The sequence below is a fragment of the Pieris rapae genome, chromosome 15 (assembly GCF_905147795.1).
Source record: "Pieris rapae chromosome 15, ilPieRapa1.1, whole genome shotgun sequence".
Lineage (NCBI taxonomy): Eukaryota > Metazoa > Arthropoda > Insecta > Lepidoptera > Pieridae > Pieris > Pieris rapae.
The window spans coordinates 7513486-7539676 of NC_059523.1; the positions used below are offsets into that span (position 1 = coordinate 7513486).

A 26191-nucleotide genomic window follows, 5' to 3' on the forward strand; every position below is an offset into this window, starting at 1 on the left:
AGTATTGTTATAAAGAGTTTACACTGTAATTGTCAAAATGTTATCCAAAGAAATACAGACGAAGGCATTTTTGCTATGCCTACGCAAGTCGTTAACGCCTACGCCGTTATAAATCCTGACAGTGAGATTAACAGTTATGAAACACAAACCTTAATTCTCGAAATTGTAAATCCCCGTTAATTTGAAACAAAATTGTAGAAATCTGAACATTCATTCATAATATAAGTAAATTAGCTAAGCATCTATTAGAATCAGATATTACTTTTTTTACATTATTCAGGGATAAGGCAGCCCTTAAAAATTAGATAAAATACAAGTAATTCCTCTTGTTTGATATTAGATTAAGGAATAATAAAACATATTATACAAACTATATGACATGAATAACTAAAGAGTTTGTAATATTTATAGTCTTGTTAAATGTTGTGTATATTCATTCTAGGTTGAATGGGAAGAACCGGCTTCATTTTGGTTGGGACCACGGGCGGCGGATCTCATACATTTAGGAGCTAAGTTTGCACCATGCATGCGAAGGGACGCGAGAATAGCAAGAGCGATAGCAGCATCTGCGAGAAGAGAGAGAGATACAGCCTGCTGCATACGAAATGACGATTCGGGATGTGTGCAGTCATCGAAGGCAGATTGTTCGGTTAGTATTTATTCCTTTCTTTTATATTCGTATATGTCTGTTTAACTAGTGATGCAACGATAACGATACTAAAACGTACGTATAAGTCAACAAGGCACTATTATTTTTTACTAAGAGAATTAATAATTTTAATTAGCTACTGGCATTTTTTTGTTCAAAAAGTTATCAACTCATTTATATTGCCCCGTTCGAAATAATATTTCTGAGGCGACAATAAAAGGTTTTATTGAAAAATATTTTTGGACGAGTTCAGCTTTAGGAAATATTTATATTCGTCAAATACGAATATGTATTAGTATTCGATGCGTGACAATAAATTACTATTATGATATTTTTGATCAATGTTGAGCAATGCCGGTATATGTTTTCTTGAGCGGCAGCGCTCAGTCTTATAGTTGTAATACGTTCAATTCCTTGAAATAATTGATATTGTTTATGCGTACTGAGCAGTTGCTCGCGCTGAGAATGAAATAGAAACATAGCTGCTGATTTTCTGATAGTCTATTACTAGATGTTATTTAGAGACGCTGATGAAATACACAGTTGTAGCACCACTGCATTATTACTATCGTATAACCATGCTTTGATAAGTTTTCGCATCTACAGACGTATCTCCCATTATTTCGAAATTTTAGAGTTTCTAGAACCAATTGTTACGTCAACTTATTACGTAGCAACTCAAGTTTAGAAACTGAGTAAGATTGTAGGCTAACGATATGGTTAAAACTACACTGATAAATCTTTAACCATATAAAACCGTTTTCATATCTATGGCGTTAGTCACGTGATAATTTTCACACAAAATAATTGGCAGTACGTCGTCTATAGACCGTAGTTGTTCTATTGGTACGGTATCTTAAGTTTTGTCATCCTGAGGCGAGAATGCACAAAGAAAAATGCAGACGAAACATCGTTCGATTGTGATAGTCAAAAGGACGTAATGCCGTCAGGAACGTTTGAGTACAAAACTTTCGTTTTCCATTCAGGTTAAATTACTCAGTTTAACACGAGTTTTAAAGCCAATACTAATATTTAAATTTTTCGCACGCAATCTAAAGATAAGAGGATTAATACCAAAGGTAAGTTGTAATTTTCCTTTACTACTACGACTGAATTTACAGTTTTAATTCCAAATTAAATTTATAAGTAATTTTCACTGTTAATTTAACTTTATTTACGAAAATAATATACAGTGAAAACAGCTTTAATGGGTTTTTCACACCTTTTAGGTAGCCTTTATTTAATTGTACGCTTAATAATTTAACGTGTTTCCTTTAAACGGTTAATGTTTAATGGGATACATTCATTATTATTTTGTTTTGTTATTGTAAAAATAATATATATTATGATAGGATTTTGAAATGGGTAGATATATCTATAATCTTTATATGATAAGCAAACAGACAAAAATATCTATATTCATATAGGTAAACAAGTACACTTATGTACACACAAAATTTAATTAATTGTAAATTTACATTTACTACCAGTTAGCAAGCCAAGGGCGTAGAGCGGGCAAGAAGAACTGACAAGAAACTTTCCGCCGCTCTTTTAGTTTTTTCTTGATAGTAAAACACTTGAAATAATAGTGGTTTCGCTTGTGAAGATGCATTCTAAAATAGTATATGTTCCCTTTCTAGATTACGGGCCTTCAAACTGTCTTGAAATGTGTTTAAAAAATTATAATTCATGTTTCAGAACACCATATCAACGTGGAAAAAATGGTCTTCTGGCGATTCGGGACCTGGGGGTCGGATATCAGGCTCAGTTTGTGGATTAGATCCAAAGTACGTATAGAACGTTTTAGAATATTTAACGATAGAAGAAACGATGCCGCAGTTCGCTTGATTGTGATTGGCCAAATCGAGCGTGGAGTGATTTTTTTTTATAGAACAGGGGGCAAACGGGCAGGAGGCTCACCTGATGTTAAGTGATACCACCGCCCATGGACAAAATGGTGTTACAGTTATGGTCTCAGGCACACGATACCATTCGTCGGCCATGTATTGTGTCGACTTGTTTTTTCACTCTTGCACTGACGAGACTTTTTAATGTACGGCTTAAATAAAATTGGCATTATTAAAAATTGACAAATCCGTAAAACTACAACAGACGACTAAATTGATTGAATATATTATATACCAGTAAATAAATATATTTATATACTTACTTGAAGAAATACTTTACGTCTTGATCGCACCAAAGTATACAAATTTGTTCAGCTATCGCAGGTGATCGTTTATAAGCCCCACTGAAAGCAAAACGTTATCAATAAGATCCTATCTATAATCAAGATAAGAATATGTCGGGGTAGAATTAATTAACCCATGATGTGGCTAACAATTAGGAATAGCCAGACCAAATCAATGAATAATGAGGGTTCCACGAAATTTAAATTATTATATCTACTTATTTAAGGGGTTTTTATAAACGTATATAGCAAAGTTCTCCTTAACTATTTCTTTACTAACATATTTCAGTGTAGTATTTAGTTTCCATACTACAATAAAATATGTTTTTAAACCCTAAAAAAATTGTTTTCCCCTTAAGGTTTTATGGAGATTGCTTAGAAGCGATTGCGGGAATAAACTAAGTGCAATGGAGTAATAGAAAATAGTTTAAGATAATTTCCTTAAAATTTTCAGATTCTGTGAAGCACCACGTTCAATAGCACCTCACGAATGGCCAGATGACATAACAAAATGGCCGATCTGCCGCAAGTCAGTATTAGATGGGTCCGCAGCGGCTGGCAGAGCAGGTCATGCGGCTGAGCATATGGCATGCGAGGTTATAGCGCATCCATGCTGCATAGGCGTTCATGGCCAGTGTGTTATCACCACAAGCGAACATTGCTCATTCGTCAAAGGGTACTTCCATGAGGAGGCATCATTGTGTTCACAGGTAGGTGGTTTCCCTGACTTTTAGGTTAACATTTTCTTTCGAAGATAATACATGTGCTCGATATTTTACGGCGATTTTTCTAGACGCCAGACTAGGCTTGTTACATTATTCTTGGGACAAATGGGAAACAATTAAATTAATCTTAGTTATTATGGAAACCTAATTTATTTATTGTTTATTTAATACACATACAATCTTCATATATTGAATCCAAACAAATAATGAATATTTGCTATATATCAGTTTATAGTTAACAGCTATTGGTTTTAATAAATGTTGTTCTTCCTTTTATCGATTTTAATGGGTTCATCTAAGCGGGTTTGTTTGCCTCTTAAAAAAGTGCATATAACTATTTATAAAAGTTTGCAAAGAAGTTATAATTTATATAAATAATAATAATATATAATATTTTCGCACTTTGCACTTAGAAGTTTTGCGTATATTTATGAAGTTCTATACATTTCCAGGTATCTTGTCTGGACGATGTCTGCGGAATGTTACCGTTTATGCGAAGACGGCGTCCCGACCAACTGTACCGGGCATGGACATCTCTGTTTGTACACGCTGGCCTCTTGCATTTAGCAGCATCTCTTGCTCTGCAGTGGCTCTTCATGAGGGACCTGGAGAAAATGGCGGGGCCAGTTAGAATAGCTGTTGTGTATTTGGGAAGTGGAGTCGCGGGTAACATGGCGTCAGCGATCTTCGAACCGTATAGAGCTGAGGTATGCTAAAAACAAATTTAAACGGCGTTTTTTCTATCTTAATTTGAATTACTATATATTAGAACATTTGTTATGAGATAATTTTTTGCTGGCTGATATGAAACTCATAATATATTGACAGATGCTTTAGTCTGTAAAAGTCCATCTTTATTAGAAAAAATCCAGTCCGCTTTTTATTAGAAAAAATAAACTTATATAAATTATTCGAGCTGAAATACTCATCTAGATTGTAAATATTTCATGTTTTTATTTTATTTAAATAAATTTAAAAGTAATTGTGTTCAGTTCCCCACTACTGGTAAATATATGTTTTTCATAATCAGAAATATATTAGAAATAATCGAAAATAATAAAAAAATCAACATAATTAAAAACATCCATGCATTATCTGGCAATGATTTAAAGATATGACATTTAGACAGTCTAAATTCCTTAGAGCCAATTCATAACAGGACTACTCTATTCCGATGACTGATAACCTAATTAAATAACAAAGTATATTATATTTTCTACTTTCATATTAAGAGTTATCAGTAATACAGCCAAATAATAGGTTGTAACTATCTCTTTAAATTTCAGGTCGGTCCTGCCGGAGCGCACTTCGGCCTTTTAGCTTGTTTAATAGTTGAAGTGATAGGTGCGTGGCCCATACTGAGGCATCCGAAGCGCGCGCTAATGAAACTAATCGGACTGGCGTTAGCCTTATTTTTCGTGGGACTCCTGCCGTGGATTGACAATTTCGCCCACGTGTTCGGTTTCGTGTTTGGGTTTCTTCTGTCATACGCTCTGTTGCCGTTCGTGACGTTTGGGCCGTACGAGCGGCGGAGAAAAATCGTCCTGGTGTGGGTGTGTCTGGTCTCCGCCGGGGGGATGCTGTGTGCGCTGATAGCATTGTTCTACGCGGCTCCAGCGTACGAGTGTGCGGCGTGCGCGTACTTCACGTGCCTGCCGTTCGCGCCTGACATGTGTGCGTCGCAGGACGTGCGCGTGCGACAGATGGACGGCGTATGACGGCGCGCGGCCCGGGCGCCCCCGCCGCCGCCGCCCCCCCGCCCCTGCCGCGCCAAGCGAACGTATGCGTATATTTTTGTATATCTTCTAGTGTGTGATTCGGTTTGTAGTCCAAGTGGTTAGCTTTTGGTGAATATTATGGTGACACATCGGTCATTGGTGACATGAATTTTTAATTATGTTTCCGGTTAAGCTCTCGACAGATTTTGATGGGCAGTTTTGATGAAATTTATTAATGTTAAAACTGACAAATGGGGTCATTGTTAAAAAAAGGGAATAAATTTTCTTTCAATAGACAAAGGACTTTTAGCACGTCCGTATGTGTCGAGAGGATAAGCCAACGGCCGTTGTGAACAAATGTTGGTGAATGGTAGCGTCCCTCTTATATATTCTACTGTATATTCATAATGGTAACAACTTACATCCTAAACCAGTATAAAGCAATATCAAAAATTATCCATACATACTATAAAACGCAACACAGTTACTAGAAAACGTTCTAAAATTTCAACCATAATATACGTACACATATACGCAATATAAACCTAAACGTTCATTGAAAGTAAAACCGTCAAGTGTCACTTATGAAAATTATTATTTCTTGTTTTTTTCTCAAATCTGTTTGGTTTTAACATACATAATCGTTGTTCAAGGAGTCCCAAACTTACATGTACAGTCAGACCACTGTATATTGGTCTGTTAAATTTTAAGTTAGTACTTTAGTACCCTTATTCATCACTGCCAGCACAACCATCCCAGTATCGTTAATATTAGATAGTTTAGCTTAGATATAACAGGCTTTATTTCTAAACGTGGATCATTTTGTCAAAGTCAAAATACTTTATTCATATAGGTAAACAAGTACACTTATTACTTAATTCTAAATTAACATTTACTACCAGTTCGCAAGTCAAGGGCGGAGAGCGAGAAAGAAGAACTGGCAAAAAACTTTCCGCCACTCTTTTCAATCGCCAAGTTTTTAATACAAATTGTTTGAACTGGAGCAAATCAATCCCAAGGAAGGATCATTTAAATATTCGACAAATTTATAAAAAGCTTTATTGATTAATTTACATAACTTGACATAGATGCAGGAAAATATGACAGATTTAACTATATTTTCTTAACTGCCTTATTCAGTTTTAAAAAAATCATTATTTATTCTATCTCTCTCCATCTCAGTGAACCATAACTTGACAGAAAGAGACACACCAAATCGGATGAAAATATATAGTTAGACTTCTTTGATTTTAATAACTAACTAGTTAAGTATATGTCGAAAAAAATCAATAAACATTCCAAAGCACCACTAATAGACATAGACAAAAGTATTTTTCGGTTGACGTGACCCTCTATCGCAATAAAACTGGCATTTGACAATTAACATATCACGGTCACGTGAATTAGTCACATACCCATACAAAATTTGTTTGTTAATGCAAAAATACCTGTGTCTATGTCAACATAGGAAAGGTTTTTTTTTAATTCAAACTAATTTTTTACATATCTAAAATTCCCAATTTCATATCCATTTTAAAATTATTAAAAAAGCGGTCGATCACAAACAAACTCATCCAAATATGTATCCGTTAGCCCTAAGATAGTTGAGATAATCTGATTGACGTGTGTTTGAATATAAGAAATATATTGAAAAATTCATCACTAGTGCAAAACGAGAATAGCGTTTGAGTATTCAAAGCAGTCTTTACAGAATCAACGACAGAACCCCCTTTACAGTTTTGTATGCAATTTCGAAATAGCTCCTTACTGATGTCGTAACCCGGGAATCGCGTATTGTAAATTCATATTAGGATTTACATAGTGATGACGCTGAATTCGTGAATATTTTCCCTACTATAGTTTCGTAATCACGAGAAAACAATAATTGCTAATATTCACTTTATACTTCACATACTTAGTATGACGTTTAAAACTCTTCAATATTTATTTATAGCTAATCATTGATGCCCTCAAATTCCACTGAAAGTCGATCTATGATAATTTTAAGCCAAGTGTTTATCATGTGACTGAAGTGGCTCTAACAAAATTTCAATATGGGTGGTATTATGGATGTATTTTGGGATTCCTTTTATTCACCGAACTAATTAATTTAGGCAAAAGTTAAATGGACTTTCAAATTTCGAAAAGAAATTTTGCCTTAACATTTTTTTTTAGTTTGCGTAGGAGTAATGACACTTATAGTTTATGCTCATAATTACTATGAAATTGTAACCTTTTCTGATTTTATATTAAAACCTTTTTCATATTTTTTCCAAATTTTATTTAAAAAAAAAAATCTTTTTATCTAATAAAAAAAGCCGCAATTATAAATTGAAACTTGGACTGGCGCCTTTTAATGTGATAAATAAGCAGTTAATGCTTTGTGTATTGCGGATGCGACAGTGAATGTAATTATGTAAAATATATCATAATAATAAATAAGCTGTACTATATTATCGTATAACTTTGTAATTCTCTATAATTTGACAACTAATACGTTGGAGGAGTTAGTTTATTATTGTCTATGATTTCGTTCTTCATGTTATCTGTATGCCAATGCATCTATGGAACAATAAGCGTTTTAAGAAATTTTGATTAATATTAAGATGGGTTCTTTTGTATTAGTATTAGTCGTAAAAAACATGTATTTTGGGCATAAAGGTATAGACACAACTCGAGCGAAGAAATCACCCAAGACTCTAGGTGATCCTAGATTAAAATTAAATAATTTATTATGGCTTTAATTTATCATATGTCATAACAAATTCTTTCTCCGTCTTCTCTGTGTTATCATAACAATATGACCACTAACTCCTTTAACGAAGTTCGAAGAAAAATTTAGTACATTACTAAAATACTGTAAATACTCGTGTTGTAATTATTATTAATATAATTATAGGTTCGATATCGCAAACGACGCCAAATGATTGCAATTACTGTGGTCACAACAATTAATAGTATGTGTGACTTTCGTATGTCAAAATTTAATACGTTTTTGACATAAGGTCATAACTATAGTCAGTAAAATTTGTAATATACTAAAGACGATACAGATTTACTTTGATTATGTTTTAGGTTTTTTTTTATATTCGAGGTGGAAATGCATTAGCCCCTTCTCATTTTATAATAAAGATAAATATTTGTGTTCGTTGTTAGAACCCGCCACTATAACGTATACGAAAATTTGTTAGATTAAGTTTGTTAATACAAGCCTGCGCGCAAACCACAACTATAGTAATGAATAACGATAATTAAAGTAGCCGACTGGGTGAATCGGTTAGTATCGCGTAGTTGCACTCATTTGTCACTTGCGAAATCGAACCTATAACATTAATTATTTAAACGAATTCTGTAAGCAATTTTAGTTTTGTCAATTTATACTTAACGAAGTCTGCGTAGACTCATAATGCTAGTAATAATTTAACTATCATTAGGATAATTTTATTTAAAACGAAATAAACTTAACACAAATTTTCACACATATAAGTCTATTATTTGATAAATCTAACGAATTTATTGCTAAGCTAGTTATTATGCACTGATAATTATTATAGTATTTATAGTTTTTAATTTGGTGACGAAATAATTTATACGCTGTCCTCACAGATTATTATTTTGATAACAGTTACATTAGTATTGTATTTTATTAACATAGCTTTTACACATTTAAAGAAAACACTTTTTACCGGATTGAATCTATGTATTATCGTAAACTTATAATTATTTAACATAATTTTAAATGTATCCGACGTTTCGCGTGCTTTACATTGTGCGTGGTCACGGTTCCTGAAGACAAAAGGTGTCATTTTCCTTAGATTCAATCCGGTAAAAAAGTGTTTTCTTTAAACAATTACATTTATTTGTTCTTATAGAGAAATATTAATGACGATCTATAGATTCATTGACAAGTATGAGCGTGACCTTATTATCTGTGGCAAATGGATATGATTATTCAGGATCGAGACGAACGTAGTGAGAATATGTTAATGAAGAATGGCTTCTATAAATGTAATATGATTTTGAGATTTGGTCTAAACTTGTCTATGAATCCTATTCGTCTCGCATTTTCAATTATTAGTCCGATTGGAATGGCTATGAAAGTTCTAGTAAAAATCTTATGAAATTAGCAGGCTATCCTACGAAAGTACCAAGAATCAAGATTTATACTCGACATCACCTTGTGTGGATATAAGTTTGCTCATATAACATTGTACCCTTCATATACGTACTATTTACGTTTTAAAATTACCATTTTATACGACTTGCATTTAATTAAATTTAATTATTGCAATTTTTTGTAAGCACAATTTCCGTTAAAAATTGAGTTCTGAGCGTCGTACTGATTTAACAATCGTCGCCAAATGCGTTTTTTTTATAAGACTTATCTCCAATTAGAGATTGTACTATACTCATATAATCTAGGTGGTAGTGTACATATTTCTTTTATACAATACGCTACAATTTGTACCGCATAATTTTAAATTAAAGTGCCACATATAATAACCTATTTTGTTCTAAGTCTTTTCACGTTATGCACAAAGCCTTGTTATTTCGATGTATCATGTACATAAGGTTTTATGATAACACTTATCGAATGACGGGATTGCACATAATACAAGGTGTGTGCGTATTTTTTATACTATGTCGGGGACGAATTTGTACAGTTTAAGCCGATAAGCGATCGTTTACAGCGGACTGTATTGGAATTTAAGCTAAGAATCATTCTGTAAATTGTGAACATACTTAATGATAATGTAAGGTTAATAATATTGTAACTAGTATTAAACGAACAAGAACCTTATTATCATAATATATTCTTGTGTTTTATTTCATTTATTAAGGTCAATCTTTTGATATTCTTTTCATATAATGAAGAACAATGAATAAAATATAATAAATATGTAACCATAGGAAATTAATTAGAACGTCATTTACTTATACTTTAAAATCGATTAGTTTGAAATGGCAAACATATCTTGACGATCCATCTTAAGTATTTAATCACTGTTATATAATTACTACACAGTACTACATAATAATGGCGTTTAAAAAAAACTATACAGACGTTGGAGCGCAATCTCGCCTGCGCCCTTAGAACCTCGCCTCGCATCCTTGGAACAAGATTAGAAAACTCTTTATTGAGATTAGTTACAGAGAGAGAAGTTACAGAGAGGTGTTGCAGTATATTCACAATGTCAGTCAATTTCACTGTCACTGTGGAGTGAGCCCAAGTATATTTCGTTTAGCTCGGCTCCAGATGATATTTCCGGTCCAAAGGCAAATGAAGTAATTAACGAATCTTTTAGTAAATTATTATGGAAAACGTGAGTCAGTTTTTCACTATTTGAATTACAATATAAGAATTTAATTAGTACTTATAGTTTTAGAATATAGATAGAGATCTATACTGTAAGTACTGTTAGTTATTTCTGAATCTCTTTTTCAATCTAATAGTCAAGTAAACATACGCTTGGAGTTTTTATTTTGTTGGGTTCGATATAAATTGTTTAAAATCGTACAGTAAATAAAATATGTAATTAAGTATTCCCAGCAAATTCAGACATCTTGATTCTCCCTAAATTTGGCAGGAAAACATTTGTCAATCTAATAGGCAAGGAAATATACGCTTCGAGTTAATTCGGTCCCAGCGTGATTTTATATATCCTAGATAATTCAAACTAGTAGTTCCAGGGATTAGCGCTTTCAAACAAACAAACAAACTCCCCAGCTAAATATTAGTATTGATTATATCAGCCTCCTGCGTACAAGAAACTAAACACACGATAACGTCAATCATACGTAGATAATACGTATTTGAAGAGACCCAAAGTATAATGTTACGTATCTTTAAAAGAAATTATACAGTTCAGTTTACATTGCGATTTCCTATTGAGACATCGTTGGAAAAAAATTCAATTAATATTGGTATGTAATATATATAAACTTATGTTAAAAATTAAGTGTATTTGCCTTCGATGTATTTATCGAACAAGTTTTATAATAGAAGAAAGTCAATTCAAGGTTAGATTTAAATCTTTACTTCATATATTTTTATTTTATTCTATTTATTAGGCATCGCAGCTTGTAGATGTTGTAGTAGAATATTGGGCATAGTAATGCAAACAGAATACATATATGACAGAAGGCATTGGATTGTTATAAAATTTCTTTTAAATTCGAAATTTGAATTTTTCACTATAATAATATGTTTGAGTGAAAGTTCTGTTTATTTTTCCTACGCGTTGTATTTGACGCATTTGACAGATATGAAGGCATGCTTCAACTAAATTTAAATAAATAGAAACGAGCTATATACCTCACCGAAGAATAAAGATTTTTTGTTATAATAATAATCCGGTAGTCCTACAAGCCTTATACGCTTGATCTCATATTGTATCTGTTTCTTGGATCATTTTAATTTATAGCGGGTGATCAGCCTGATACATAGTCGATTTTTTGGAATTTAGAAATGAGCATCATAAGTAAATATAGTAATTTAATATATAAGGTTATACATCCTTATCTAATGTGTGTCAATGACAGTACTTTCTTTGAATTTACATAAGTTGTATATATTACAAACAAGCGATGAAAAGAGCAAACCTATCAATTGCCATTTGCCGATTTAAAATAGGATGCATTCACCCACTAATTGGAACATAATAAAATAAGCCTTTATTATTTGCAATTGTTTTAATTAAATGGCCTTCAGATATATTTGTTTATTTATTAAGACTTGGTTACATATACAGCATTATTTAATACTTATACGGCATCTGAATCCTTCTAGTAAGGATTTTGTGGATTAAATTTTTTTGAATGCAATGTGACAATGTTTAAGTTTATACACTAAAATTATTAGATAGCTAATAGAACGAGAAGGCCAAAGATAATCTGAAAAATCTTAAAAACAAGCAAATATATAGAAAAAACATTAGATACTACTCCATAAAGAAATATTATTTATATTTACTAATCAACGAGGCTGTAGCACCGCGATGACTTAATTAATTTAAATACGTCTGAAAATAATCAAACTTAAATATTTTGAAAGATACAGCTTCTTTCTTTCTTATCACGACTTAAACTTTACCAAGCATTACCTTTAATAATATGACGTCTTCAGTCAACTCTTCGCGTCATTCGTATGATAATTCCAATTAATTAATAAAATTTATTTATTATATACCTATATAATTAAATATATTTTAAGACGTAATTCTGTTTGAAATCCTATACAATTACAGCGGAACTACTGTCGTATTTTGTTATCGATAGAGTGGTTTGTTTGAGGTGTTTACGACTGATATACTAAATCCTAGTAAAGACCAAACTACAGTACACTATATACAACTACTTGTTATCTAGAGTATAAACAAATATTGTGGAACTATTTTTAAATAATAGTCTGTGACATCGTGCCCTGGTACGATGTTTCGATGTTCCCGCGGGGCCCTTGGAACAGCGCCTATCCTAATAAAAAAACAAATAAAATTCTAATGCATTTATTGAGCCAACTTTATTATTAGCTAGAACTGTCAGCCTCCAATATGATGTTGCTTTTAAGAATTATGACGAAAATTGGATTTAAAATTTGTAGCTCATTTTGAGGTATGAAGCCTCAATAATGAAATCGTAATATGGTAGCCTTTCAATGATGCCGTAAGCGAACAAGTTTCAACGTGGAAAAATAATGTATGAGTAAAGAATGCGTGAGAATTTCTTACAAATAATAACTTTAATTCAACTTTAGTCGACACTTATCACCATAATCGTTTAAAAAATATGTTTTTAAAGAGTAAACGCCTACTGCGAACTTATTGCGTTGACCCTACATCTACAATTTATCGTAGGTACCTAAAAAACTGCTCAGTCAATTGTTCTAAATATTGTGACAATTAGTTCAGCGGTTTAAGCTTGAAAACGTAAAGTAGTAGAATTTGTTTGGTTCAAACTATAAAAAACTGGACTTGTATAATCGGTAAAACTTCGCTCACTCCAGTGAGTTTCCGTCCTGCCCTCCAGGCAATTGACCCCCGAGCCGACCCCCCGACGGTCCAAGCCGAGGTTCGAGTCTTAAGGAGACGCCCTTGCGCGAGTCGCGGGAACCCCACCCTTTCAGCTGAGCTGAGCTCGCCAAACAACCCGTGCTGAGCTGTAAAGGCCCTTAAGGCCAACAGCGAAATTCCATTCTTAAAAAAAATCGGTAGCAGACCGTGATGCTTAGGGTTAAATTTCCGTTGGAAATAAACTAGGTACTTGGCCGCGAGTAGGTTTTGAGGACCAAACATACAGTGGGTTGTAAGCTCTGACGTTTACAGTGATCATGGTTTCTTCAAGGACATATAGGTTACCAATTATGGACATTTTACCTCAGCAATTGGACATAGCGGTTGTATTTACCTCTTAGAAATAAGAAAAAAGCCTGGAGTGATTGCTGAGACCGTATAGATAGGTTTATAAAAGGTAAATCACTTTTTCACTCAGGAAACAGGACTGGCGTAGAGACTAAAATTATTATCACATGTCTTATAGAAGTTTTACTTTTTTTTTGTTTTTATATCAATTTTAACACTTGATTTAATCTTGTACTACTTATGATTGTGTCAACGTAATCTTTGAAGCCCGCACGCGTCAAACCAACGTAATTTTAAACCAACAATGACTTTTAAATAACTAGAGGTACAGAATGCTACCAAAAGCTATACTCAACACTCGTTATCTAAAATAAATTTGGCGAGAACTCCAAACGAACAAAATATTTTGCCTCTAAAATGAAAAGAAAAGATCCTCTATTTTTATCCGCTCAGCGACAGCCTATTTTGCTACGATGTACAATATGTAATATATATTCTTATATATTAGACAATAATCTTTAATTATCATTTGTATTGCTACATATAATAAATTATTTTACTCATATTTAATGAAAACAGTCTAATATATTCATGAAACAAAACAAATAGGATTATTCTTAATACAAAGTACATGAAAATAAAAATTAATTAAAATTTTCACGCTGTACGTGTCCAAAGCATCTTAAATTGCTACTTCCGCTTTCGGCTACCCGGTAGTGACAATGAAATTTATTAGGTTAAATAAATTTAAAAATCATCAAGCCAAGAACGTCTTTATGACTTTAGTGATAGGACCGATAATATCACAACTCATTTTATTCGACGACACGCAGTTGTAGATTTGCCTGATTAGCTTCATCAGGTAGTTGAAGAACTAGTAAACTATTGGGAGTTGTAGAAACACCTTCATTTAGTGAAAACGTTATTTCAGGTACAAAATGCTGACAGGATGGAGACTGGCTTTATCGAAACGTGAGTAATAAATTTTTATTTCTGTTCTTTTTAATTTTATTTAAATGATAGTTTTTTAGGATATTCGCGAAAGGAAATAAGACAAAATGCTTTAATTTGTAATTATTTCGTACGTTTAAAACATAAGCAAATTGCTTCATAAATTTTATTTATTTTTCGTATATTAGTTACAGATAAAGTATTTTTCATTTAAAATTTCATTATTACTATGAATATTTTTAAGTGTTTTTTTATTATTAAAAACATGTGTTTATATAACCCTTTTAAGTAAAAAAATAACTTTGTCAGGGTTCCCAGCTCTTCAAAACAAAATTAATTATAAATTCCTTAAATTATACTTATATTTTAATTACATTTCTTATTTTTTTTTACTTTGTTTTTGAATTTTAACTGTTTTCAACACGTGTGAGTGCAGAAGTGAGTGTGTGGGTGCACTTTAATGAATGAGTAAATGTAAATTAAAAATATATAACTGATATGATTGAGGGATACGATATAATGAAGGAATAAATTATGATAATTATAACAACAGGCTATTTTAAATTCGGTTTAAATATAATGTAGAAACTTTACTCTTATCAATTATTTAGGCTCAACTTCTAACTTTTATTAACTATTTCAACTTTTAGATAATTTAATTTAACGACAATACGGCTGACAGAAAAATTGTATTGTTTTATTAAAGATATAAAGTAGCAAAATTTTTTGTTCCTTTCTAGTGGTAGTTTTGATTTTAGTATGCAATCTATGAAACTCATACTCATAAAACTGTATTGTATCACTCCTAGAAATGAACCATATTAAATTTTTATGAAATCTTTAAGAAAGCGACATTTAGCTGGTCTAACCAAACATGTCATATTATGTTCGCACTGACTGAAGCTAGGTAAATTTTCTCAATCGCGATGACAGCCTCTGAATTGAAGCAAAAATCGTAAAATTAGGTTAAAACATCACTTGAGGTTAACTATGGGTTTTGTCTACGTATTAACATTGTCTAGTGATAATCGGTTCAACGGATGATAAAAGTAATTTCAGTGTGGTTTACACAAATGAGTTTTGTATAAGAATTACGATTACTTCCTTTCTTTTTGTTTAACATTTTCCTGTTTTAACAATAGCTAATAAATAAAATAATGGAGGTGTAGAATATTAATTATTACCATATTTATTTATGTCTATGTAAATTAGTAATTATTATGATTTATATTTGTTTCTTAGTTCTTAGTAATATTTATCTGAACTAATATACTACATCAAATAGTACTTAGTTAATGTAAATAAAGTTCTGAAAGAATGTTACTTTCGCTCAAACAACCTCTGAAAGATTCTGATTATATGAAAACTATATCGGAAACTCTATCTTGTTGTAAATCACAACATTATTATCTTTGTTAATTGGTTTATTATTCACAAAAGAGTAATTAATTTATATTCTCATAGCTCAAGGAAAAAACATATATCTTCTCTCGTCTTAAGTCTCTTTTGAGTGACGTCTGTTTTCTTCTTTTCTAGAGAAGAGAAGCGCTCTATGTTGGCACATACATTAAAATCTTAAAGAAAATACTACAGAATATAGTATGTACATTTTTAGTGCGTAAACAGTAATAGATGATACAAGTATATATATATAGTATAGAAGAAAGATGTAGCAGTAGTTTTATATATAATATATACAAAATAATATAATAGTGGTACATTACCATGAATATAGAAGAAAATTATCCATAATAAATATTCTTTCAGTATTCATAATACCACAGCGCTATGTCCTGGCTATAATGGCATTATTTGCCATAGCTAATGCATATACAATGCGTGTCTGTCTCAATTTGGCGATCACACAAATGGTGAAGAAGAGAGATACAGGCATTGGCAGTTCACATTACGATCCAGACGCTTGCCCTGATCCCAACACCTCAAATGCTACAATGACTCTTGCTAATTTCCTTTTGCGTGCGGATGGCGGAGTAAGTCTTTCTTTTTGCTTCATTATTAATGTTATTAATGCATCTTTGAATGGTCAATCTTCATACACTATTGAATATATGATTAGGTCATTGGCATTAAAAGTTTTGTTTCTACACTGATGATATAATAATTAATTTAATAGTGTACCAACTACTACGTGCAGTTTAATAGCGCCATGTTTAAAAAATGCTATCTAGTAAATTTGTTGAATAACTTAAAATATAGGTAAGTTCATTTTGAGAAGGGAGAGGTCAAATAATTGTTTTTAATTTATTTATTATTATTAATTACAAAAGATGTCATATGAAACTGGTTGGAGCTCCTAACGAACGTTGTGTAAAAGAGTGGCAGAGATTTTATTGCCAGTTCTTCTCTTGCGTTCTACGCCCTTGATTTGAGAACTGGCAGTAAATGTAAGATTAGAAGCATTTCATGCATATTTATTCTTTGAAGTTCATAAGTGTTCATTGTGTTACCTTTGTAAATAAATTACTTTGAATTTAAAAGTTTGAACCGCACTTGTTTTTTGAAATATTTTAATACAAACATGGAAGTCTTGTTTTCAAGGTCACATTTTACTTTTTAATCTTATTATCTAAACTTTAAGTGTTTTAAGATAATATATGTCATGTATATTGTTATCTCTTACGTAAAATATTTGTAGAGTCTTTTATCTGCATTGATTCTTTGTTATTTTATATGTAATGTAATGCTGATTATTATAACTAGTTATCTGTTCAGATAGGTAATGTGTAGTTCTAGGCTAGAATCTTAATTTTTAACACATGAACCAATCATAATAAAAATACAATGATAATGTATTAAATTAAAATACAATAATCTATTTATTAAATGCTTCTATAAACATCACCATTCATTCATAACAATAAGGTGTTTGTAGCTACTATATAACTAAATCAGAACACGAATAATGTATAGAAAACAAAAAATATAATAATAATCGACTGGCTCATGGCAGGACAATAACGACACAACGGCTGTATATAATGGCTATATATAAACGGCTGCATAGTAATGCAGGCTACACAAAATTTAACAATACTACGTTGTATTTTATCAGGAGGAAAAGTTTGAATGGAGTGAAGCCACCCAAGGTTTACTTCTGAGTTCCTTCTACTATGGATATGTTTTGACGCACTTGCCTGGTGGGATGTTCGCGGAAAGACTCGGTGGAAAATGGGTGTTAGGACTCGGTCTACTATCCACAGCTATCTGCACACTGATCACTCCATTTGCCGTTAAAACTGGAGGAGCTACAGCCTTATTCATTTTGAGGGTCATCGAAGGTCTTGGCGAAGTAAGTAGTTCTATGCAATGGAAGATATAAAATTCGTTAAAAGGCTTAAAGCCGATAAAGCTTTTTTACAAGGTTCAAAGTTCAATAGCTCTTTAATTTCTTAATATATTTTAAAGGTTATATCTTAACATCAGGTGAGCCTCCTGCCCGTTTGCCCCCTGTTTTATAAAAAAAATACCGTGTCACGGTTTTACTTTTTATAATAATTAAAATGGCAAAACTTTAAATTACAGGGCCCGACGATGCCTGGGTTGATGGCGATGGTGTCGAAATGGTCTCCAAAAGAAGAACGAGCTAAAATGGGGGCCATTATATTTGGTGGAGCCCAAATCGGAAATATTGGTGGCTCATATTTTTCAGGCCTAATTATGCACGAAGGCAGTTGGGAAAACGTTTTTTACTTGTTTGGCGCTATTGGTGTGGTATGGTTTGTTATTTGGGTAAGTACTCATTACTAATGTTTTAAAACTAATATATACAGCTTGGTATTAACAACCGCGAGATTACGAATCAGGCTTCATATTTTTGAGTTCATTTGATCGATAATTCAATTCTATACGAGTAAACGATCTGTCTTCGACATATCAGTTTTCTTACTGGTTTCCGTCGTTAAAGTTAGCAAGCAAGTAGATACATTATTATCAGCAGGATCGAATGAAAGAATGTTGTTCTCTAATATAATTATAAAACTGATTATAAATTTATTTTTCTTTTAAAAAGGTGACATACATTTAATTGAGATTTTATATAAAACTTGTAAACTTTTATATAAACCTTTAATGAGGGAGAAGAGAACGAAAGAGTAAACTACTAGTAGTAGTAGTAGTTAGGAGAACTAAAGTTGACATTGACAATGATATTCTAGAAGAAAGACAGGAATTTCTTAATTATATTTAACTTACATTTAATTTTACATACCATCACAATTTTATAAAATCGATTGAAGAGAAAAATAGTCTCTTTTAAGCAAATATAAACGTAATTTAAATTTAATTTAAATTAAATTTAAATATTAACGTAATTTAATTTAATTTATTACATTTTATTTTTTCAGAGTTTCCTCTGCTACAGTACACCAAACACACACCCGTTCATATCGGATGAAGAAAAGAAGTTTTTAAATGAAAATGTTGCTGCGCTTAAACACAGTAAGAATCAGCAACTCGACCCAGTGCCGTGGAAAGCTCTGATTCGATCATGGCCATTGTTGTCCCTTATCATAGCAGCTGTAAGTTTTCTCATTCAACATACTATATAGTAGCCCAAGCGGGGATTTCGAGATTTACTAAATCGCGGCAGATTAATATACAAGGGGATACCTTGTACCTGATTAAGTACCTCCACCAAACATGAGGCCCATATATAAGGCCGCCCGTGAAGGATACAGGATCAAATTAGTAAAAAAAATTGATCATTAGAATAATAGCAACATTCCTTTATTCATGAATGTAAACTTTTCCGTTCATTAAGCTTCCGGCAAAGCAATATTTATTTTTCGATGGTAAGCACTATGGCTTATCCTAGTTACATAATTTGAAAAAATTGTATTCAAATTAAATAAATAAGAAATTTGTTTATATTTCTATTTCTACTACTACAAAGTTATAATAATTATAAGTAATATAAAGTATAGAACGGTATAAGTAATATAAATATTATACGTTTGTCTAACACACGTGTACACTCTACAGTCTACACAGATCAAATTAGGAAGCCTAATCACAGTCAACAAAGTTTTCTCCAAAGAAACTCGAAAATAGAAAGATGCATTCAAATATATAAAACTAATTTCAGATTGGTCACGATTGGGGATACTTTACAATGATTACTGATTTACCTAAATACATGACAGACGTTCTTAAGTTCAATATTAAATCTACTGGAACTCTCTCTGCCGCACCCTACGTAGCGATGTGGATTTCCTCTTTCTTCTTTGGTATATTGTGTGATTTTTGTATCAAGAAAGGTTACCATAACATTATGAATGCTAGAAAAATTTACACAACTATTGGTAAGTGCTTTTGGTAATTTGTATTGCCTTGAATACAATTATTTCGATTGCATAAAGTTATTAAATCCTTAGCTTATTGTTAACATGACTGTAAAACAAAATATGAATTTAGTAAAATTTAGAATTTATAAGATGGACCAAAATAAAGCGAGCAGAGAAAGTATAAATTGTTATCACCTAAAGATTTATATATCTTATTATTTAAAACAATCATTTACATTATTAATTAAAACTATTGCTGTTAAACATCTCTTTTGCCAAAGCAATCTTAGTCAATTACATAAAATCTAGTAATTATTTCTATGAACCTCGATCGACTTCTCTGCGGTGCAGCTTACTTGGACATCTTTCTTTATATTTTTATTGTATAGGCAATTTTCTATTAAGCCTATGGATTTCATTTCTCGATGTTGTACCTACTTACATTATGTCTATATTTTTAGCTGCTACTGGGCCCGGTATATGTATAATCTTGGCTTCGTATTCTGGCTGTGACACGACCCTAGCAGTTTTTTGGTTCATAGCAGCCATGACACTTATGGGCGCGTATTACAGTGGAATGAAGGTTAATGCCCTGGATATTACACCTAACTACGCCGGAACCACGACTGGTCTTGTAAATGGAATAGCAGCTGTATCTGGCATCATTTCACCTTACTTAATAGGACTCTTGACTCCACAAGTAAGATTTGTTAATTATTAGTAGATTAATTAATAAACTTAGTCGCATAATCAACAAACAAATATGTAGTTTGCATTTTAAATTTATTTACAATTACAAACGATTGATAAATTTCATCTATGTTTTTATTGTTAATATCTCAACCATATTATACCATATAACGTAAGTAATATTTTTGTTTACCAAATGCTAATTTCATTTCCAGTCGACGCTCAAGCAGTGGCGAGTCGCGTTTTGGGTCTGTCTCGGAATTTTGGTGGTGACTAACGTTGTTTACATTATATTCGCGAAAGGAGAACAGTTATGGTGGGATGACGTCAAGACAATGGGGTATCCAAAGGGTTGGAAACACGGACCTTTGCCAAAGAGAAAATCGGACGTCGAAAAGGAAACAGCTAAAGAGGAAGTTAAAGAATAAACCGACTGATAATGACATAAATGTAAATATATTTTTAAGAAGAGTCATTTGGGAATGTATATAATATAAATAAGAATTAAATAAATTATTGAACATTGTTATGTATTTCATTTATGTATTAATAATATTAAGTACGGTAAAACAATTTTCATAATTAATTATTACAATTTTGTTTTGGTAGCAGGTCAGAAAAAGAAATATTATGATTAAAATGAAACAAATACACTCTTAAAACAAATGCTACACATAAAATTTAACAATTCTCAAATAAACACATATTAAGCAGCCTGGTATATATATATTTTTTATGTAATTGACCTTATATTAATAAATATTTTTTTCATATTCCTATTTATTTATGAATAGTATATTAGTTACTTAAATATATTTTAATATTTATTTTGATTGGATGTTTCCTACATAAGCATTAATGTACATTATATTAATTCACTAAACGCTCGCAATTCACATACATACCCATATGTGTATGTATACAAAAATACAAAATCGACATAATTCACTTTCAAATTACACAAATATCTGAATTGGTCTTCTCGATTATAATAAAAATATATTATGTTAATTTCACAAGGTAAACTTTCTGAAATGATAAAGATCACAATATTTAGGTACTAATTTTTATTTGTGATCACTCATTTTATGCTCACCACAATCACATTGCTCTATGATGAACACTATCTGTGCTGTCAGTTTGCAAAGTGACAGCACAGATAGTGTGTCAATTTATAATTTAAGACAATATATTAAAAAAAAAACTGAACCTCGCCGCACATACTGGGTCTAAAATATCGATCATTCAAATACTATGGGATGCTTCTTGTGTTTGTACACGTTAGTCTCGTCTCACCATTCTCGAAAAAAAAAGGGGAGGCAGGCCTTACAACTTCGACATTGTTACCTTAGAAGTAGTACACAGGTACAGGCGCTAATAAAAGTTTTAAGTTGGCGCCTGGTAGTTAGTACCGGTGACCCAAGAGCTAGTGGTTTTCTCGCTCAACGAATAAGTATCGAAATACAGCGAAGTAATGCTGCCAGCGTCAAAAGTATATTACCACAGGGACCAAACTTTTTAAATTTGTTTTAATTTTCTATTTATTAATTTGATTAATATTATACTATGTAGGTTAATAATATAGTAAATACTACACAATTCATTTATAGTTTAATGCCAATTTGCGGTATATAATAGATATGACACATTCAGAGATTTTAATTATGAGAATTTATTCTCATCTATCATTATGTGACAGAAGGATAGAGATACTTTGCAGAATCTTAGGCAAAGTAGGCACTTACGATTAGGGGCACGTTTTTAAAGCCCTTGTAATCTACACGCGCGGAAAGTGATATAAATTCAGTACAGTGTGATAAAAATGACACAATCAAAAGTGGTATTAATTCTTTTCGATTGTGTCAATTTCTTACAAAATCCACCTGACGTCACACATCTGAAGTGTTTTCAAGTGAGAGATTATCACATGCAATGCCATTATCTAGGCTTTTATACTTGATGTTTCGTTACAAGGGGTCTGATACAAAGCAAAACACGATGGCTTTGTAAGACACGTAGTTTATTCTATATTTTTATACTAAAGTTTGATGAAATCGATTTGAATAAACCTCAGGTTTTCTTAGATTTATAAGTGTGGCGATTTTCTAAATGGAAGTTCCAACGAGCGTCTGGCAATACTCAGCCAGACGCAGACAAACTCCTGAGCATTTTAATTTATTTATTTAATAAAAACCATTCCTTTGACCCAGAAACCGAACAACGGTACTGATGTTCCTAAAACTATTTAATTTATCACTTTATCTTTACTTATTATCAATTTATTGTCATTCAGTGGTTGACAAACATGTTGATGATGTAGTTTGAGGCACGGGCCATGTGATTTCATTTGGGAATAAACATATCATTTGTTTAAATAAATTTGCTCGAACGAGAGTAAAACATGGATTTACATGTACTGACAGTTCTCAAATTAAGGGCGCTGAACGGACGAACTGGTAACATTATATTTTTTTAATCAAAAATGTCAGCACTGGCAATCTTTATATCATGCTCCTCATCAGATATTAAGGCAGTTAAAATTCAAACCATTTATTTGCTAGAATTAGTCTTTAACAATTAGTTACATAAATTACAAAAATCCGCCACATACGAATAGGCATGCATATGTCATCTTATATTTTATTTATTTGATCTATTGAATAACAAGACTAGTTATCAAATCCCACATTTAGAAAAATGAGAGCGTACAGCTAGTTAGACACCAATATTTGTAAAAATTCCTATCCAAAGAATACAACGATTTAAATGTTAGGCTTCTTTTTCTTGTATTTAATAACATCTGAAGTGATGTTCCCCACGTTCATTTCAAACCTATGATCTCGGTAGTCGCCCACGCTATAAAAGGTTAAAAAATTATTATTATTAACAATAATTAAAGCTACAGTTCCGCGGTTGTCACATCGTCAGGAATATAATGATACCCCATTTATGTGATTTTAAAATCGGAAGAGAACATCCCCTAGACAATTGCAAAATTATATTTATCTGAGATGTCCATAATAAAAAAGTTGTGCACTTATTGCTAAACAACTACAATAAATAAACAATGTTAAAAAAAGCAAATTTAAGACACAGTGCAGCCCATACATTTTCAATATCAGAAGTAATACGCGAGATTTGGGCTAAAGGATCACTGCGTAAATGAGAAAATTACTAATTTTAAGGTTGTTTTAATAGTAATTTTCAATATTTATTTACTGGTTTTAAAAGAACAGTGAATAAATATTGAATAAGATTATATCAACACATTGTTGTTCAATATTTCCTTAAATGCAGCGCGTATAGAATATATCAAATATAAGCAAATATGTTGCAATAGTTAATAATTAATAAACTCACAAAATAATTTTATGGAATTGAAAAGATATACAGCAAACATTTAAAAGTTGAAATAATATAATATCTTTATGAAGAGATTTTTGTACGTAGATTTGTGGCTCGCTCGAAGAGATAATATGGGATTAATGAATTTAACGCGGTCGAAGCAGCGCGGAGAGGTTCAAAATATTAATATATGATATAAAAGGTTACTAATTACGAACGTACTATACAAATTAAAGTTTTACCATGCAACGCATGTTCAAAGAGAATCTAAGAATCCTAAGACAAAAATAAATCCTATGAACCGAAAAAAATAATACATTATTACAAGTTTCAAAAATATTGTAATGTAAAAATGTTCTGAAAGTTTCAAACCGTGAACACGACACTACACAAAATATTCACTTACCCATTGAAATTGCTGTGCAACCCAAAATGTTTTTTCAAATGAATTTTCAAGTGAGTAATGAACAAAACTGATTTCACTCTAGTTAGTATTCTTAAAATATCCTCCCACATCAAATTATCATCAAAATCTTTAGACTATCTACATGTACTGCTGACACGCCCTCTTTTTTCTCTGTTTAGACAATCTGAGATTATATTTCAAATTTAGAATTATTTACACTTGCTACATGATCACCCAAATTATTGTATTATTTTAAGTAATTTAGTATCAGTCATCATATTAAAAAGTTATTCAAAATTAGAATGAATTGATACAAAGTGTTAATCACGTTAACAAAATCCTCAATATATGTCTATTCCTGTTATTACCACAGATTCTAGTGATTTTGATGATCACATAATATGCCAAGGGTTGTCAAACCAAGCGGCATGTAGACTTATAGCAACCTTTTCGGATTAATACCTGTAACTGAGTTTCATCATCGAACGTCGAGGCGGAATACGAAATTCCACCCGTATCACCTCGACGTCCGCCGTTCCATAACTGCCCAATTTTCAAGGCAGTTTTTGCCGCGCACCACCACTTTGTGGAACCAGCTGCCCACTGAAGTATTTCCGAACCAACTCGACTTAGGGCCCTTCAAGAAAAGGCCGGCAACGCACTCGCGAGCCCTCTGGCATTGAGAGTGTTCATGGGCGGTGGTATCACTTAAAATCAGGTGAGCCGTTTGCCCCCTGTTCTATAAAAAAACCTAAAAATGTATAATGGCAAAAAATTAGTTTAATGTCGTATATAAGCAATTTAAGAATTGCTGTATGTCGTAACAACTTTATAATTATTTTCTTGATTGTGAAATATGAATTTCCATATACCTTAAATGTATCAAAGTAAATAAAACATTAATGACCTAACAAAAAGAAAAACAAGATTATTGTTAATTTTAAGTAAATAATACCTAAAATAGGTCCTTAACATAATTATTCAAAAAATTATTCAAATAATTTTTTTATAAAAACAATCTGTTACAAACATGTTTTACGTCATAGAACTTTATCTTATTTTAGCTCTTTAGTGTTCTGTGATATTTGTCTTTGTGCTGTAATATTGCACCATATTAATTTTGTGATAAATGAATAACAATGGTCTAGATCCATGGTATCTAGTCTACGTCCATATCTAGACCATAGTCATATCAGGATTAATAATTTTCGTCGGCCATTCATTTATTACTTTTTTTTATTGTAATTTATTGCTTCAATACATCATGTGGACGCTCCACACTATCGTTGCAAGTTAAATAAATAGGCAAGTAAAAACACTGGCCGAATGAGAGTTATTTTTACTTGTAAAGAACTATTTTCATGCGATATTCGCCCTTCGTTACGATTATTATACACATTCTTTTTGTATTATGAATTGATATTGTATTTATTTTGGCTTAAAGTCTATGGCAAACGATATTAAATCATACTAATTAATCACGCTAACAATTAAATTAAGTAAAATAACAAAATCGGAAGCAGAAGTGAGGGACGATACTTGTCTTGAAAATTGTCAAAAAAAAAGAAAATAATCTTAATCTTCTATAGAGGTCAAAGATATGTTTAGAAAAAAATCCCACTTCTTATACCAATAAACGTGTCTTAAAAATATATATTGCTTAGTCTAGCCTTTGTTCGTAAGTCCGTAAAGGACAAAGGAAAAACTGACTATTCATATACAATAATATTTTTCTATTGCTTAGCAATTGATTACATATGAATCATTTTCAAAGTATAAATAATATATCTATGCAAAATTTATTCAGATCTGTCAAGTACAAAACAATTTGGTTTTATAAAAATAGTTATGATTAA

The 26191-nt window shown here is 31.7% G+C and overlaps 2 protein-coding genes and 1 long non-coding RNA gene across 3 annotated transcripts in view; 2 read left to right on the plus strand and 1 right to left on the minus strand.

Annotated features, from left to right (window-relative positions):
* Positions 1-6192, plus strand: part of LOC110992809 (inactive rhomboid protein 1) — a 99466-nt gene extending 93274 nt beyond the window's left edge. The window contains exons 7-12 of the mRNA XM_045631256.1: positions 443-649; positions 1708-1728; positions 2348-2436; positions 3295-3550; positions 4018-4272; positions 4852-6192. Of these exons, the coding sequence (XP_045487212.1) occupies positions 443-649; positions 1708-1728; positions 2348-2436; positions 3295-3550; positions 4018-4272; positions 4852-5283 (1260 nt within the window). The 3' untranslated portion in view covers positions 5284-6192. The remainder of the gene's footprint in view (positions 1-442; positions 650-1707; positions 1729-2347; positions 2437-3294; positions 3551-4017; positions 4273-4851) is intronic.
* LOC110992812 lies at positions 413-24425 on the minus strand. Its single transcript, XR_002600168.2, has 4 exons — positions 24336-24425; positions 4052-4170; positions 2820-2900; positions 413-566 (listed from the first exon to the last, which is right to left on the minus strand). It is a non-coding gene; the product is annotated as an uncharacterized LOC110992812 (long non-coding RNA).
* On the plus strand, positions 11104-21109 carry LOC110992810 (putative inorganic phosphate cotransporter). The gene is made up of 9 exons (XM_022258777.2): positions 11104-11208; positions 14572-14612; positions 16359-16582; positions 17665-17901; positions 18135-18341; positions 18956-19129; positions 19696-19912; positions 20356-20594; positions 20800-21109. The coding sequence occupies exons 2-9, from the start codon at positions 14579-14581 to the stop codon at positions 21010-21012; spliced, it is 1545 nt and encodes a 514-aa protein (XP_022114469.2). The 5' UTR covers positions 11104-11208; positions 14572-14578; the 3' UTR covers positions 21013-21109.
* Positions 24426-26191: the final 1766 nt, after the last annotated feature.